The 12,878-nt window shown below is 46.3% G+C and overlaps 1 protein-coding gene across 1 annotated transcript; it reads right to left on the reverse strand.

Annotated features, from left to right (window-relative positions):
• Positions 1–139: 139 nt before the first annotated feature.
• adam17b (ADAM metallopeptidase domain 17b) lies at positions 140–12,102 on the reverse strand. The gene is made up of 19 exons (XM_035424272.1): positions 11,638–12,102; positions 10,503–10,635; positions 9,641–9,774; positions 9,317–9,405; positions 8,940–9,114; positions 7,742–7,872; positions 6,496–6,582; positions 4,964–5,074; positions 4,320–4,464; positions 4,088–4,179; positions 3,789–3,941; positions 3,077–3,276; positions 2,739–2,842; positions 2,472–2,603; positions 2,161–2,288; positions 1,841–1,919; positions 1,578–1,666; positions 1,082–1,138; positions 140–561 (listed from the first exon to the last, which is right to left on the reverse strand). The coding sequence occupies exons 1-19, from the start codon at positions 11,744–11,746 to the stop codon at positions 196–198; spliced, it is 2,514 nt and encodes an 837-aa protein (XP_035280163.1). The 5' UTR covers positions 11,747–12,102; the 3' UTR covers positions 140–195.
• Positions 12,103–12,878: the final 776 nt, after the last annotated feature.

The raw sequence follows: 12,878 nt of genomic DNA on the forward strand, positions 1-12,878 counted from the left end.
AGAGAGAGTGTGTGTGTGTGTGTGTGTGAGAGAGAGTGTGTGTGTGTGTGTGTGAGAGAGAGTGTGTGTGTGTGTGTGTGAGAGAGAGTGTGTGTGTGTGTGTGTGTGTGTGTGTGTGTGAGAGAGAGAGTGTGTGTGTGTGTGTGTGTGTGTGTGTGTGAGAGAGAGAGTGTGTGTGTGTGTGTGTATGCGGGCTCAGCACTCGGTCTCCTTGCTGTTGATGCGCGCCTGTCTCTGCAGCCTGAAGGCCAGGGCCTTGTCGCTGCGCTGGTGGTGAGCCGGCTGTTCCGTCAGGTCCTCGAAGGACTTGGCGGCGTGGCCCCCGGGGGAGAAGTCCTCCTCCAGCACCTCCTCATCCAGGTGGTCGGAGCTGGGGTCCTCCTGGATGGTGGCCAGGGGGCCGGCGGAGGCCGAGGAGGGGGCGGCGGCGGCGGCGGCTGCGCTCGGCTCTGCCTGGGGGTGCTGCGGCTGCGGGCGGGGGGCCATCGCCATGGAGGAGGGAGGCGGGGCCTTGACGATGCGCATGGACGCAGACTCCAGGCTGCTCAGCATCTCCACGTTCTGCGGACGCGGACGAACAGATGAGCTCCAGGTAAACAAAAAAAAAGATCCCACCCAAGGTCCTAATAAGATCTCACACCATCTCCCATCTGGTAAAACCTCAACAGTTTTTGAGATCCACGATATATATCTAGGTCAAGGACATCCAGCCTTATCAAACCATCAGGAACTCAATTACAGGCCAAAGGTGAAAGTTTCTCCTCCTTTCACAGGGTTTCCCCGACGTAAACCGCCACAATATCAGTACGACCACCACGTTAAAAAGGTTCATGATGGGATTCATTTACGAGGTGTGTTTGGAGACACGGGATCATGACAGATGAACGACAGCAGAAATCCATGACATCAACAAGGTAACGAAAGCGAAAGCCAACTTGGAAAAGCGAAGGCAATCCACCCTAGGGGAAACACTACTTCACGTACAACTTACCAAGTGTTCTTAATGCTGGAGTATACTGAATCTCCCATGTATTTTGTGTATCTACAAGCACAGAGCTTGTGTGGGGTGAGGCGTACTTACACTGGGGTAAAACAGAGATTTGGTGGTCTCTTCATACTGCTGGTCCAGCCTTTTGTCCTAATTAACAACAGAGAGAAGGAACAGAGGTTTGAGCCGTAGAGAAATTAAATCACGATGACCTGCAGAAGGACCTGCTCTTTCACCTCCCTCCCAAATCAGATGACCCCCCCCTGCAGAATATCAACATGATGCAGTTTAATGCCCCCCCCCCCTTTTTTTTTAATCCAGTTTGGTATACCCAAACCGGGGAACCTTGGATGTTTTCCTCGCCCTTTGGCTTGCTTTTGAGGCGGTTTTGATTCAATTCGATATGGAGACATAACCAAAGTCGAGAATATGCTCGACCAAATCGAACGGTCAATTCCAGGGAGATTCAAAAGGGGTCAGCATGATTGTTTTGTACACTTTGGATATCTGGAGTAGATGGCTACTTCACCACATTCACTTATGTTTGCAAATAGCTTGGACAGACTAATGGGAAAGAGTTTGGACTCACCACACAATGGACCAGGATGCTGAGGGGAATCCAGAATAACAAGGAGAAGACCACCACAGAGCCCACGATGTTGTCAGCCAAGAACTTCCCTGTAGAAACAGCAGGCGGGGTCAATATTCTCAATATCCTCCAACAACATGATCCAACACAATGTAAAAAATGTCAGAAAAAGTACAGAGAACAGTTCTAATTCACGGATTCGAAGCGCCTATACAAAACGAAGACGAAAGACGAAGAGTCTTTTCCCATGGAACGTTACCCACCAAATGTGTTGATATCCAGCTTGTCAATGAAATCCCACAGTCTCTCCACGACATCCTGCACTTGTTTCATGCATTTCCCCTACGGATGAACAAACATACTGAACTCAGACTCCTCCACATTAACACTCATACACGGTCATGAGCTTCAAGCCTCTACGCACTTTCAATGGTGTTTCAGGAATGGAGCAGTTCCTATAGTTGCATCAAGGGATTCAAAACTGATTGGTGAGAAAAATGGGGAGGGACACTGAAATGGGCGTGACCCCTTTCGGCTGCCTCGTCTCTAAACGCCCCGCCCCCTCGGGGGCGTGGCCACTCACCCCCTCGTCGCAGAAGCCCACGGTGCAGGGCTTGCCCTTGCGCAGGAAGAGGGGCGCCCCGTTGTCCTTGTACGGGCTGCAGGTCCCGTCCTTGTTCCGGCAGCACACCTTGCACGAGTCGTCCGTCTCTGGGCGCGCAAGGCCGAGGGAGAGAGAGAGAGAGGGAGAGAGGAGGTCAGAGTGAGAAAGGGAGGTTCCCCACGACCTGGACCTGACCATTCGACAGCCGGTCCGTCTGGCGCTTTCGCCCGCCCCGTACGCCCCGCCCGCCCCGCCCCCGCCCCCCCCCCGTGCGTGCGTACGCCCCTCACCGTTGCAGGCGCAGGACTTGAGGCCGACGGTCTCGCAGAAGGGGACGCACTGTCCGTTCTGGCACCGGCCCAGGTCCACGCACACCGTGTCATTGGGAGCGCTGAACGGAGCCGGGCAATCGCTGCTGTCACCTGTGGGGGGGGGGGGGGGGGGGGGGGGGGCGGGGTTTAGAGAAACTGTGAGGGGCGGGACAAGGAGGCCCGGGCTCACAGCGTTCCGACTGCCGCGGCCGCCAGCGCGCACCCAACGCGCATGCACGCGCTCACCTGTGCAGTAAGACATCCCCATGCAGGTGGCGTTGATGGACTCCTGACACTTCTTGCCTTTCGCCTCAAACCCGCAGTCCTTGCAGCAGGCACTGTTCCTGTCGCTGTGGTAACCGGGGAGCGAAACACACTCAGCGCACAGCGCACCAAACACCAAGTGGTAAAACGCTTTACAAAACGAGACACCGATAATTGCCTAATACGAGCAACCGCTGCCCGTAATTTTAAGCAAATCCAACTACTCATTTATTTGCACCGGCGTTCCACTGACGCTTAAAAAGGTTTGAGTATTTCACGCGGTCGTTTGAGTCGGGTGTGGCGGGGCGGGTGGGCCTCACCTGCACTTCGAGCGGCGCTTGAACTTGCAGTCGGAGGTGCAGCAGGGGTCGTCGTTGATGTGGAGCAGCCCGGGGTCGCAGTCCTCTCCCTCCTCCACCCGGGAGTTCCCGCACACCTTGCTGTTCCTCTCCTTGAAGCACATGGGCGCCTTGCTCCGCAGCGTCTTGGCCACGGACCTCTTGCTGCAGTCCGAGAAATGCTGAAGTGGAACGGACAGACGGACGGACAGACAGGCAGGCAGGCAGACAGACAGACAAAACATCAAAAAATGCTTCACTAAAATGAGATCTTCGGTCATTTATAAAAGCACCAAAGAAATAAAAACTATCCACTATCCGGTGTGCCATATAGCCTTGTAGCCATATGCTAAGGATACAGCTATTTTGAAATCTGTAAATCTGCCTTTACGGGTCTTGCCAAACACACGCAGATTTTGCTCGTACGAAAGAACAAATTCAGATTTTTTATAAAAACGACGAATGCCGAAATGTTTGTGAAAACATCAACAAGCAAAGTTTGTGATCGACTCTGATCGTACGCACGTTTCATGAACGAGGCCCATTATGTCCGGCAGTCAGCGCTCCACAAACTGAATTGAGCGTGACGGCAGTGAGAACACATCTAACTCGCGCTCCTATCCAAAAAACGCACGGCTCGCCATTCATTTCGGGTGTCCCTGCAATTTTGCGTACGGACAGCAGGGGGCAGTACCTTGTTGTTTTGGTGGTCTCCGCTTACGGCGATGGGGTACATGACGAACTTCCCGCCTTGGTCGTCGCTGGGGGCGCAGTCGCGAACGTTGTCCGGGTCGTGCTCGGCTCCAAAGTTGTGGCCCAGCTCATGAGTGGTCACCAGGTCCGCCTCCTGAAGGTGTGAAAGACGACGTGAACGCTTTCGAGTGCATTTGACTCCGGAAGATGCCGTCCAAATTCTGGCGCACGTCAGAAAGCGAAAAAACTATTACACATTGTGCTAGTCTATGAATGTTCCACAGAGATTCAAAGGCTGACCTTGGTTAAAATGGTCTTCCCATAATTCTTAGTGCTGGTTAAGCCAGTGTTCAGGTAACTGGGCTTCCTCGAGGATGCTGAAGGATAGTAGGCTTTAAAAGACACAAAAAAGACACATGAGAATAACTTCAAGGAGACGAGGCTTTGAGGCATCTTCCTGTCCATTTTATACGGTAGTCACAGAAACGGTAATGTCAGATTTTGTTGAATACGACCCAACGGCAACAGTTACGTTTTGCGCAGAGGCCCCCGAGGGCTCCCGGTCTGGAGGGGGCCACGTAGGCCAGGCCGAGCGTGCCCTCGTCGAAGTCCTGGTACGTGAAGAGGTGGGCCAGGCACACCTTGGACGCGTTGCCCGCCATGTCGGAGCTGAATTGCTGCAAACGGACAGGGAGCCAGTCAATCCGTCATCCGTCGCTGGCGACCATTTAAAAATCATTTACAGGGTTCCTTAAAGGTCTATGGGTTTTACGCTTTCACAAGATTTGCCGACTTGCAGAAGTGCCCCACGGTAAAAACTACAGCTCAAACTTGCAAATAATCTGAAAAACTAATAATAATAATAATAATAATAATAATAATAATTTTATTTATAATATTATTTATATAGCACCTCCCATACAAAAAATGCAGCTCAGAGTGCTTTACAGAAAGAATAAAGTGCAATATATACATGTACACAAACATGCATACATACATGCATGCATGCATACATACATACATCCAAACAAGATCCAATATAACACTGGACTGACATTTACAGTAACAAGACTGAGTCAATCAGATGTACCCTTGAAAAGTACAACAAAAAGGTCAAACCGAGCTATGAAAACACAACTGCTGTTGCAGTCTTGCTAGCATAGCGTTCTCTCACACCTCCAACAGCTTCTTCACATCCCAGACTTCCTTGTTCGGGATCGGACTGTTCTTCATGTTGAAATGGATGCCATTTGGACCGACGTGGGTGGGCTCCTTCTTAATGATGATCTGAAAACGTTGCGGGGATTTTGTTAATCCGCAAAGAGCAGTCCGCCGGAATAACATAAACCAGTGAAAACAAAAGTTCTAAAATTCTGGGATTAGCACCCAACCGGGACTGTACACACACACTGAGCCTATGCTTCTGTGTGAGGGAGCAAACGCAAATCAGACAACCGTTTACACAACAGACTACCTTCACTGCCTATACAGAAATTCCTTTTGAAAAATTCCATTTCTCCTGCCTTCGTTCTGCTCTCCCTCACCATTGGTTGCACAGCAACAGATTGGCCTCTGTTGGCCATGTCATTCAAACTAGGCCTCACTCCCACTGAAGAACAGGCATGTGACTGCTGTGGGGTTTTCTAAAAACAACAGTTTAAAAGTGAAGAAAATTTCCACACACAAAAGAGAGTATGAATTTATCAATCTTCCCAACCTCTAGCTGTTAATTAACCAATATTAAAATCTGTCCACATACCTAAACACACACATGCACAAAATGACTTATTCAAGTATTTTAAGTGCAAGACAATCAGATTTAAAATGTTTTCTTTTTAACATCTTCACCTCAACCTATTCTGAATGTCAAATGGTCATCTTAGGCACATGCAATGTGATGTAATGCCCTCCACTGATCCAGGAGGAGGCACATTAGTACATATTCTCCACACTTTTTCCACTACAATGCATCTGCTGAGCTACAGTTACTGGACTGGACTGAGGAACTGGAGCAGAGGATGAAAAGCAGTGCAGGAAAATCAAAGATCGCTATTGGGTGATTCGGCAGGCATTATCCTTCCAACTGAAGCTTTCCACCCTGGGGTACAGAATGACCAATTATGCTTCCTCTCGCTTGACTCACAACCAGAAATAGCACTCAAGTGGTCAGGACCTGACCGTTGTGTCACCCGAGTATGAAAAAAATATTATTTTTAAAATCACAGATTAAAAAATGCACATCCATATAGCTAAATCAGGTTTTGTATTAAAATGATATAACAGTAATTCCATGTACTTTAACCCCTTCTGCATCACTCCTTTGTTAAACACACGCCTGAAATTGACAAACCCAAAATAAAATGGTTACTATTCTTGACTGCTTTTGACTACAGGCATAATCCTGGTCTCTTCTGAAAGGTAACCCTTGGAAGTTTGTTTTCCATAAGTCAGTGCACACTAAATGTTTTTGAAAAAAGTAACAGAAGCTCCAACACAGTGGAAGTTTATTTCTCACCTAAAAAACCTGAATAGAGATAGGACCATGAGTTTTAACACTTTCACACGGTATATTGTGTGACCATACTGACTGAGAATGTCACCATAAAAAAATATTTGAATGAATGCAAATATACCCAGTCACAACTTAAGGGGTTAAAATGGGTCGGCCACCTGCTCTCTCATAAACAGGGGCGGCTCTGCCTGCTCACCTGCTGGATCTGCACGCCGTAACCCTTAAAATCATCGTCCCAGGAGGTGTTCCTGTAGATGTCATCCACGCGATCGATCAGCTCAATCTGGAAACACAGGCAGAGAGACAAAAACCAGCTTCACTTCACAAACTGACAGGAAGAAGTCACTAGATCAGGGGCGGAGACAGAGGAGTGCAGGGTTGGGCATTGCCCACCCTAGCCTCAGTCTTGCCCTGCCAATCAATCAGAAAATTTGAAAAATAACATTTTAACTAACAGTATTTCACGACTGATGACGTAATGTAATTTGAAAACTGAACTGTCTGGAATGACCGTGTACCAATTTTCACTCACTACACTCACACAAAAGCAACGTCATACGAGGACACTGTTGAAGACATCTGCATAAATGTAAAACATGTAAGAGTTTATGATTTAGGGTGACATCGCTCTTTGTTAAAGTTACAGCCTCTTAGAAACAAGCCATTGGTAGCATTACACTGCGTATAACACAAACAATTCACCGACTGATATAGAGCACACAGGCCTCCAGAGGACATGCTCCCAGCAGCCATACCACCACACACTCTGCTCCTGCCGACTGGCTGAAGCTAAGGAGGTGTGGGCTTGGTTAGTACTTGGATGGGAGACCACCAGGGAATACTGAGTTGCTGCTGGAAGTGGTGTTGGTGGGCCAGCAGGGGGAAATCTTCCCTCTGGTCAAATAAACCCCACTGCCCCAGTGCATGGACGGGGACACTGTGCTGTAGGAGATGCCGTCTTTCGGATGAGACGTTAAACCGAGGTCCTGACTCACTGTGGTCATTAAAGATCCCGTGACACTATTCGCAAAGAGTAGGGGGTTCCCCGGTGTCCTGGCTAAAATCCCAGATCTGGTTCTCACAAAAACTTTAATTGGCTAAAAAATGTCCTCTCCCTCCAGTGGAGCTGCTCAGTGGCCAACAATAAAGGATTGTGGTTGTACTGGGCAGCTCCCAGGTGTGAATGCGTATGAGTGTGAAGCAGGGCGTTCCTGCAAAAGAGCATCCGTGCTCAGTGAACCTACCCTGGGTAAATAAAGGTTAAATAAAAGAAATAAATAAATAAAGGAATGCCCACTCTGTTATAGCCAAGGGAAATTACCCATCATATTCCAAGAGTACTTTGCATCTCAGTGCAGCACCCATTATATCCAGACTGAAATCTACATCCTGTCTGGCGCTCGGCGCCCCCTATCACCTCATTGGTGAACAGCGGGCCTCACCAGGTAGTTGAGGGTGATGCTCTCCTCGCTGCGGCCCATGTGCTCAAAGAAGCGGTAGTCGGCGACCAGCAGCAGGGGGCACGTGTTCCTCTTGTGGTCGTGGGCCTGGCGCCTATTTCTGTGGAGGCTCTCTGCGACAGACAACCCGAAACAAGCTCAGCAGGGTCGGCTGGATCGGGGCGAACAAAACCGGATTACTTTGGACTGCGACGCATCCGAAGCACTGGTGTCGAACCGCAACCCAAGTAGCTCCGCACGTTTACAGGGCCGGTTTACTGCCAGTGTGGCACCAACGTACATCAAAGTTCAACTTCATACTAATTTAACAGCCCGGAAAATTCTCAGGATTGGAATTACTGAGGAACTGACAAGCTCATCCCCTTTTCCGCCCCGATACACTACGCCCTTTCGATCACCTCCTTCTTCAAGGACAGCAGGTGCTCCTGTTTGCTTTGCTCTCGTTTTTGTTGCTGCTGTTGTGGTTTCCTTCCCATAATTCCTCTTTAATGAGACAGAAATCAATATTCACTCTCCAATCGCCCTCGCTGTATAAACGGCCCCTGCAGTCAGGCATTAGCTACCCCACTCGGCTATGGCCGGCTCATAATTAACCCTTCATGAATAATTCATGATTTCAATGAGATAATGACAAATTAAACTAATGAACAGGAAAGGGACAGACCTTGGACTGAAAGCAGCCCAAGCGGTCTTTAGTTCAATCTGTCCTTTAAATAAGCAGAATAAATTGGCCTCATTCCAAGCTCTGCTTTGGAAAAAGGGAAACCTGTTGTTCGTCCTTGCCAGAGAATGAGGACCTCTTAGGGCAAAGAGCTTTTTTTTTTAAATAATACCAGTTCATTTTTATATTTCAACTTTATTAATTGGATATGGTGAATGTTCAATCAAGAGCGAAACACTGAGCCTTATAAGCCACCCTAACCATCTTGACACAGAACTGTCTTTCTGAAACATTTTCTTTAAAAAAATAAATAAATCAGTCAGAAAGTCAAAAATGGGAATATGTTCATCTAGCCAATAAGCAACGCTAAGATGAGCAACACCAAAATTAGTCATTATAAATCGGCATTTCAAATCAGATTTTCCTCAATTCTGTTTGGCTCTTGACCGCCACCACCCACCCACCCACCCAGCACACGGACCAGCCTCCGTTCCTTCAGTCTTCTCCCCGCTCACTCACCCTGCTCCCCCTCTCCTCTTAGCATCCACACCCCCTCAGGCAGCAAGTCCTCGGCCTCCGCGTCGATGTAGTTGCACACCTTGGACGAGGCCAGTCGGCTGATGTTCCGGATGTCCTCCGAGCGGTAGGCGAGCAGGCGACCGTCGGGGGGCGAGTCTGTGAACCTCCACAGGGGCTAAAGAAGTACAAAAACCAGAGACTTCAAACAGCCCCGTGCGTATCTCATCAACCTACCTGGACATCCTGATAACATTTCAAACTTCAAACCAAGGAAATCTGGAAGTTAACTCCCAATGAAAGTGGCTACTACATCCTGTGCAAGAAAAGCACGGGAAGATTATTGTGAAGTTCCCTCCTTATCAAAGGCTTTGACGTACCTCGATGTTGTACTCTGCCTCTTCAGTCAGAATGTGGGCAGAGAAGTCGTTGGCATCAATGTGTGCCTTCACTCGTGAGTGCTCCTCCCCTGTAAGAACAAGGCATTCCATGACCAGGGTTCAGAAAAGCCAAAGAAAACACGACTGCTTGGAAACACTCCCTGGGTCAGTTCCTCCAGCCTCCCCATTCCAGCATTACATAAATTCCACAACAAATACGCATAGCCAGCCAACAAGATAGCAACAGACCGACTAAAGTAGGTTAACGGGCAAACGTCCAGACAAGGCCCTACTGTCACTCCATGCCATTGCGCAGTCTCTCACCCACAACATGGCCGGTGAAGAAGTTCTGCCTCTGGACCTCATAGCTGTCCTCGCTGCCATTCCCATCCACAAACACAGCCGAAAAGTCCTGGGTGAACAGCTCTGTGTTGGTTGTCAGGTAGAGCTTGAAATGCCTAGAAACAAAGGAGGTTTTTTGTTTTAAAGGAACAATACCAGGAAAGTGGTAATTTACACAACAATCAGGCTCTAGACATAACACTGTAGCAGTAAAAATATTTTTTAAAGACCAAGAGGATGCTGGGATATTAGCTAAACATACTGAGCATAAATGAGAGGAGGTTGTTTTCCTATTGTATGATGTCTTGATTAGCCCATATTAATATTACTGTTCCGAGCTCGGTGCACTACACTATGAGTCACATGCATAAAGGCTGCTACATACATAAGTGCAAAAAGGGGCAATAAAAATGGTTCAGGACATGAAATTACAGTGGTCTCCAAAATTATTCATACCCTTGATAAAGGAAAACAGAATAAACAGTACAGGTAATGAGCTATATTTTATGCTTAAAAAAAATGCAATAATTTTACACTAATACAATTGCTCTGAGGAAAAGATTTTGTTTAACAATATTTTTTGCAACAAAAATGTGTAAAAATTATTCACACCCCTGTTTTCAGTAGTTTGTATAGCTTCCCTTTGCAGGGATAACACTACATGTCATTTTGTCATGTCATTTTCCATATTCGTTTACAAGATTGGTGAACATTTTGGGGGGATCTTTGACCATTCCACCATATAGAATATTTCAAGATCCTTCAGATCCTTGACTCTGCTCCCTTCAATTCAAACCTCCATCTTTAACCGGGTTCAAGAGCTGAGACCGAGATGTGACCGTACCTCCTGAGGGCAGTGAAACTGAGCAGGCGCTCCACGTGAGACTCCGCCTGGACCTCCCTCTTCCTGACCGAGTGCTGATGGAGGTTGGAGATCGACAGCACCTCAAAATCTGACAGCATGGAGTTGAGGGTGTCTGTGAAAGGGTAGAGATTCACACTGCGGTCATACTGGGCAGAGAAGAGTACAGCGATACAGTTTACAACACAAAGCCCCATGACCAAATTGTGTTTGTACCAATAAATGTATAAGTTACCCTAATTAAATAAACAAAATGTTTTAAAATAAACATTTATAAAAATTCTGGATTCTTTTTTTTTAATCAAAGTTGCATGTAAAAGTTAGTGTGCAAAAACTTATTAGGAATTCGGGGACCCCAGTAAAAGTAAAAAATGATCATGCACCTTTAAACTGCAATAATGGCCGTTAATTGGAACGGCACAAAAGCCTTGCGGTTCCATACTAGTAGCCTTTGCAAAGTCCTCATCTTAACGAATCAGTTACAGATTAATAATCACTGAAACAGAGATTGAAGAGGTTAATTAATTTATTAAGATTGTGAGGAAGCGTTTAGAGTTTTCTCAGCATACATATTTTCACGCGGTTACCAGTAACTTCTCCCTAAGTCAAGCACCATTGGAAAACCTGCTCCGAAATGCTGAACTATGAACCATACTTTCTCAGTTTCTGTCATCGTTTTCTCGGTAAGTTATTGGGTACATGACATCAGGAATTGTTGGACCCCGAGTTTGTCAGACAACTTAACCATTTGACAGAACCCAAGAAAACCTCACAGTTTTCTCTGCGTGATTCGATCACTGGTGTCTGACTAAATTTTTTACATCGTTTGTGGATGAAACAGTAAAAGCATTTTAACGAGGGTGTGCACCGATCTGTTCCCATGATTGGTGTTGTTAGAATGAAACTAGCCAGATACCGTAAGATAACGTTTTCATTTACGCTATTATTCTAAATAGTTTGCTAGGGTACATTGTCAAAATGGGTGAAACTGATGATAATGGTGATATGGATAAAAATATACAACATCCAAAACAACACACTACAGATATGGCATGGGCCACGCTATTTGAAGAAGCGAACGTGTTATGGGAATGGGATTCAACCAACATCCACTCACCATACTCATCGTCATTTTTCAGTCCTTCCAATTCTTCAACAGGTTTCCTACCACCATCTACAAAACAAATGAAACCTAAGACCCAAAAGAGAGTCTGAAGAGGCCTCATGGTTAAAGTGACCCAAAATATTTAACTAGCTCTATCGGCTACCTTGCTAGCAATAAGCTAGCTTCCCCTTTATTTCTACTTTGTCAACATGAAGGCTGACTTTGAATAAGTTACCGCAGCGAAATGAGTAAGCAAGATCAACAGATCGTGGCCTATACAGTACAACTTTACAACATACAATGTGTATAAACTGCAGTCTATTCTTTTAAAAAAGTCATACTCGAAATACGATTATGACAATATGAAACTGTTAGCTCGCTAGCGAAACCACAATATTGAAAACGCAACCGCCCTCACACCCGGAAGCAGTTTTGTCGCTATTCAGAAAACACAGAAGCTAGTTGACATCCCATTAATAATGAAGAACATCGATGATGTAGTAGTGAGTCTGTAGCTATGTGTTCAGAAACAAATATCATGTCTCACTTGTTGTCGTAAATGCCAAGATAGCTATAACTAGTTACCCTGATGTCAGATCCGATTTCTTATCTCAAGCCATGTTGCCTTTATTTCAAAAAGAGGACAAAACAGGAAACTTGTTCGCTTATAAGAGAAGGCGAAGCCAACTACCCGGCGAAACAGGAGAATGTAACCTAATAATAAAACAAGCCTAAAAGAGCATGCCAAGTGAGATAAAACAGAATAAATAAAATTACTCAAGTGCATGCATACGCCTTAATTTTCAGTGCTATAGCTGGATATCCCAAAATAGAAGGGAAAAAAACATATACACATCATATGTACGTTTGTAGCCTAGTTGTTTTTGAGACCACAATGGAAAGAAATATAGTATTTGTCTAGCCAACACAACATTTGACCCAGATTCTGTTCCCCGCCAATAAGAAGAAAACAGCCAGGTCAATAGAATTTTGAGCACGACTTTATAGGACCGTAGCCCCTGTTCAAACTCCCCATCACACTAGCACATACACAATTCTGAACAGCTGCACAGGGTGCGTTTCACTGTTTGGGGAAAAAGGGGTAAAATGGGTAATTCAGACTAAATGAGAGGAAGAATAAATCAAAGCATTAATGATACTTTAAAAGCTATATCTGTATGCGTCTGTTTTGAACCTCGGAAGTATTTTGTACTCGAAAGGCCTAAATGTGACACTGAAAAATTGGATGGATT

The sequence above is a fragment of the Anguilla anguilla genome, chromosome 6 (genome assembly GCF_013347855.1).
Source record: "Anguilla anguilla isolate fAngAng1 chromosome 6, fAngAng1.pri, whole genome shotgun sequence".
NCBI lineage: Eukaryota > Metazoa > Chordata > Actinopteri > Anguilliformes > Anguillidae > Anguilla > Anguilla anguilla.

Coding starts and splice junctions, on each gene's coding strand:
- adam17b (XM_035424272.1), bottom strand. CDS start 11,746: ATGAGGCCTCTTCAGACTCTCTTTTGGGTCTTAGGTTTCATTTGTTTT. Junction 4,465..4,963: donor ATGTGAAGAAGCTGTTGGAG/GTGTGAGAGAAC, acceptor GTCCGTTTGCAG/CAATTCAGCTCCGACATGGC. Junction 1,920..2,160: donor TGGGCTTCTGCGACGAGGGG/GTGAGTGGCCAC, acceptor GTTCATCCGTAG/GGGAAATGCATGAAACAAGT.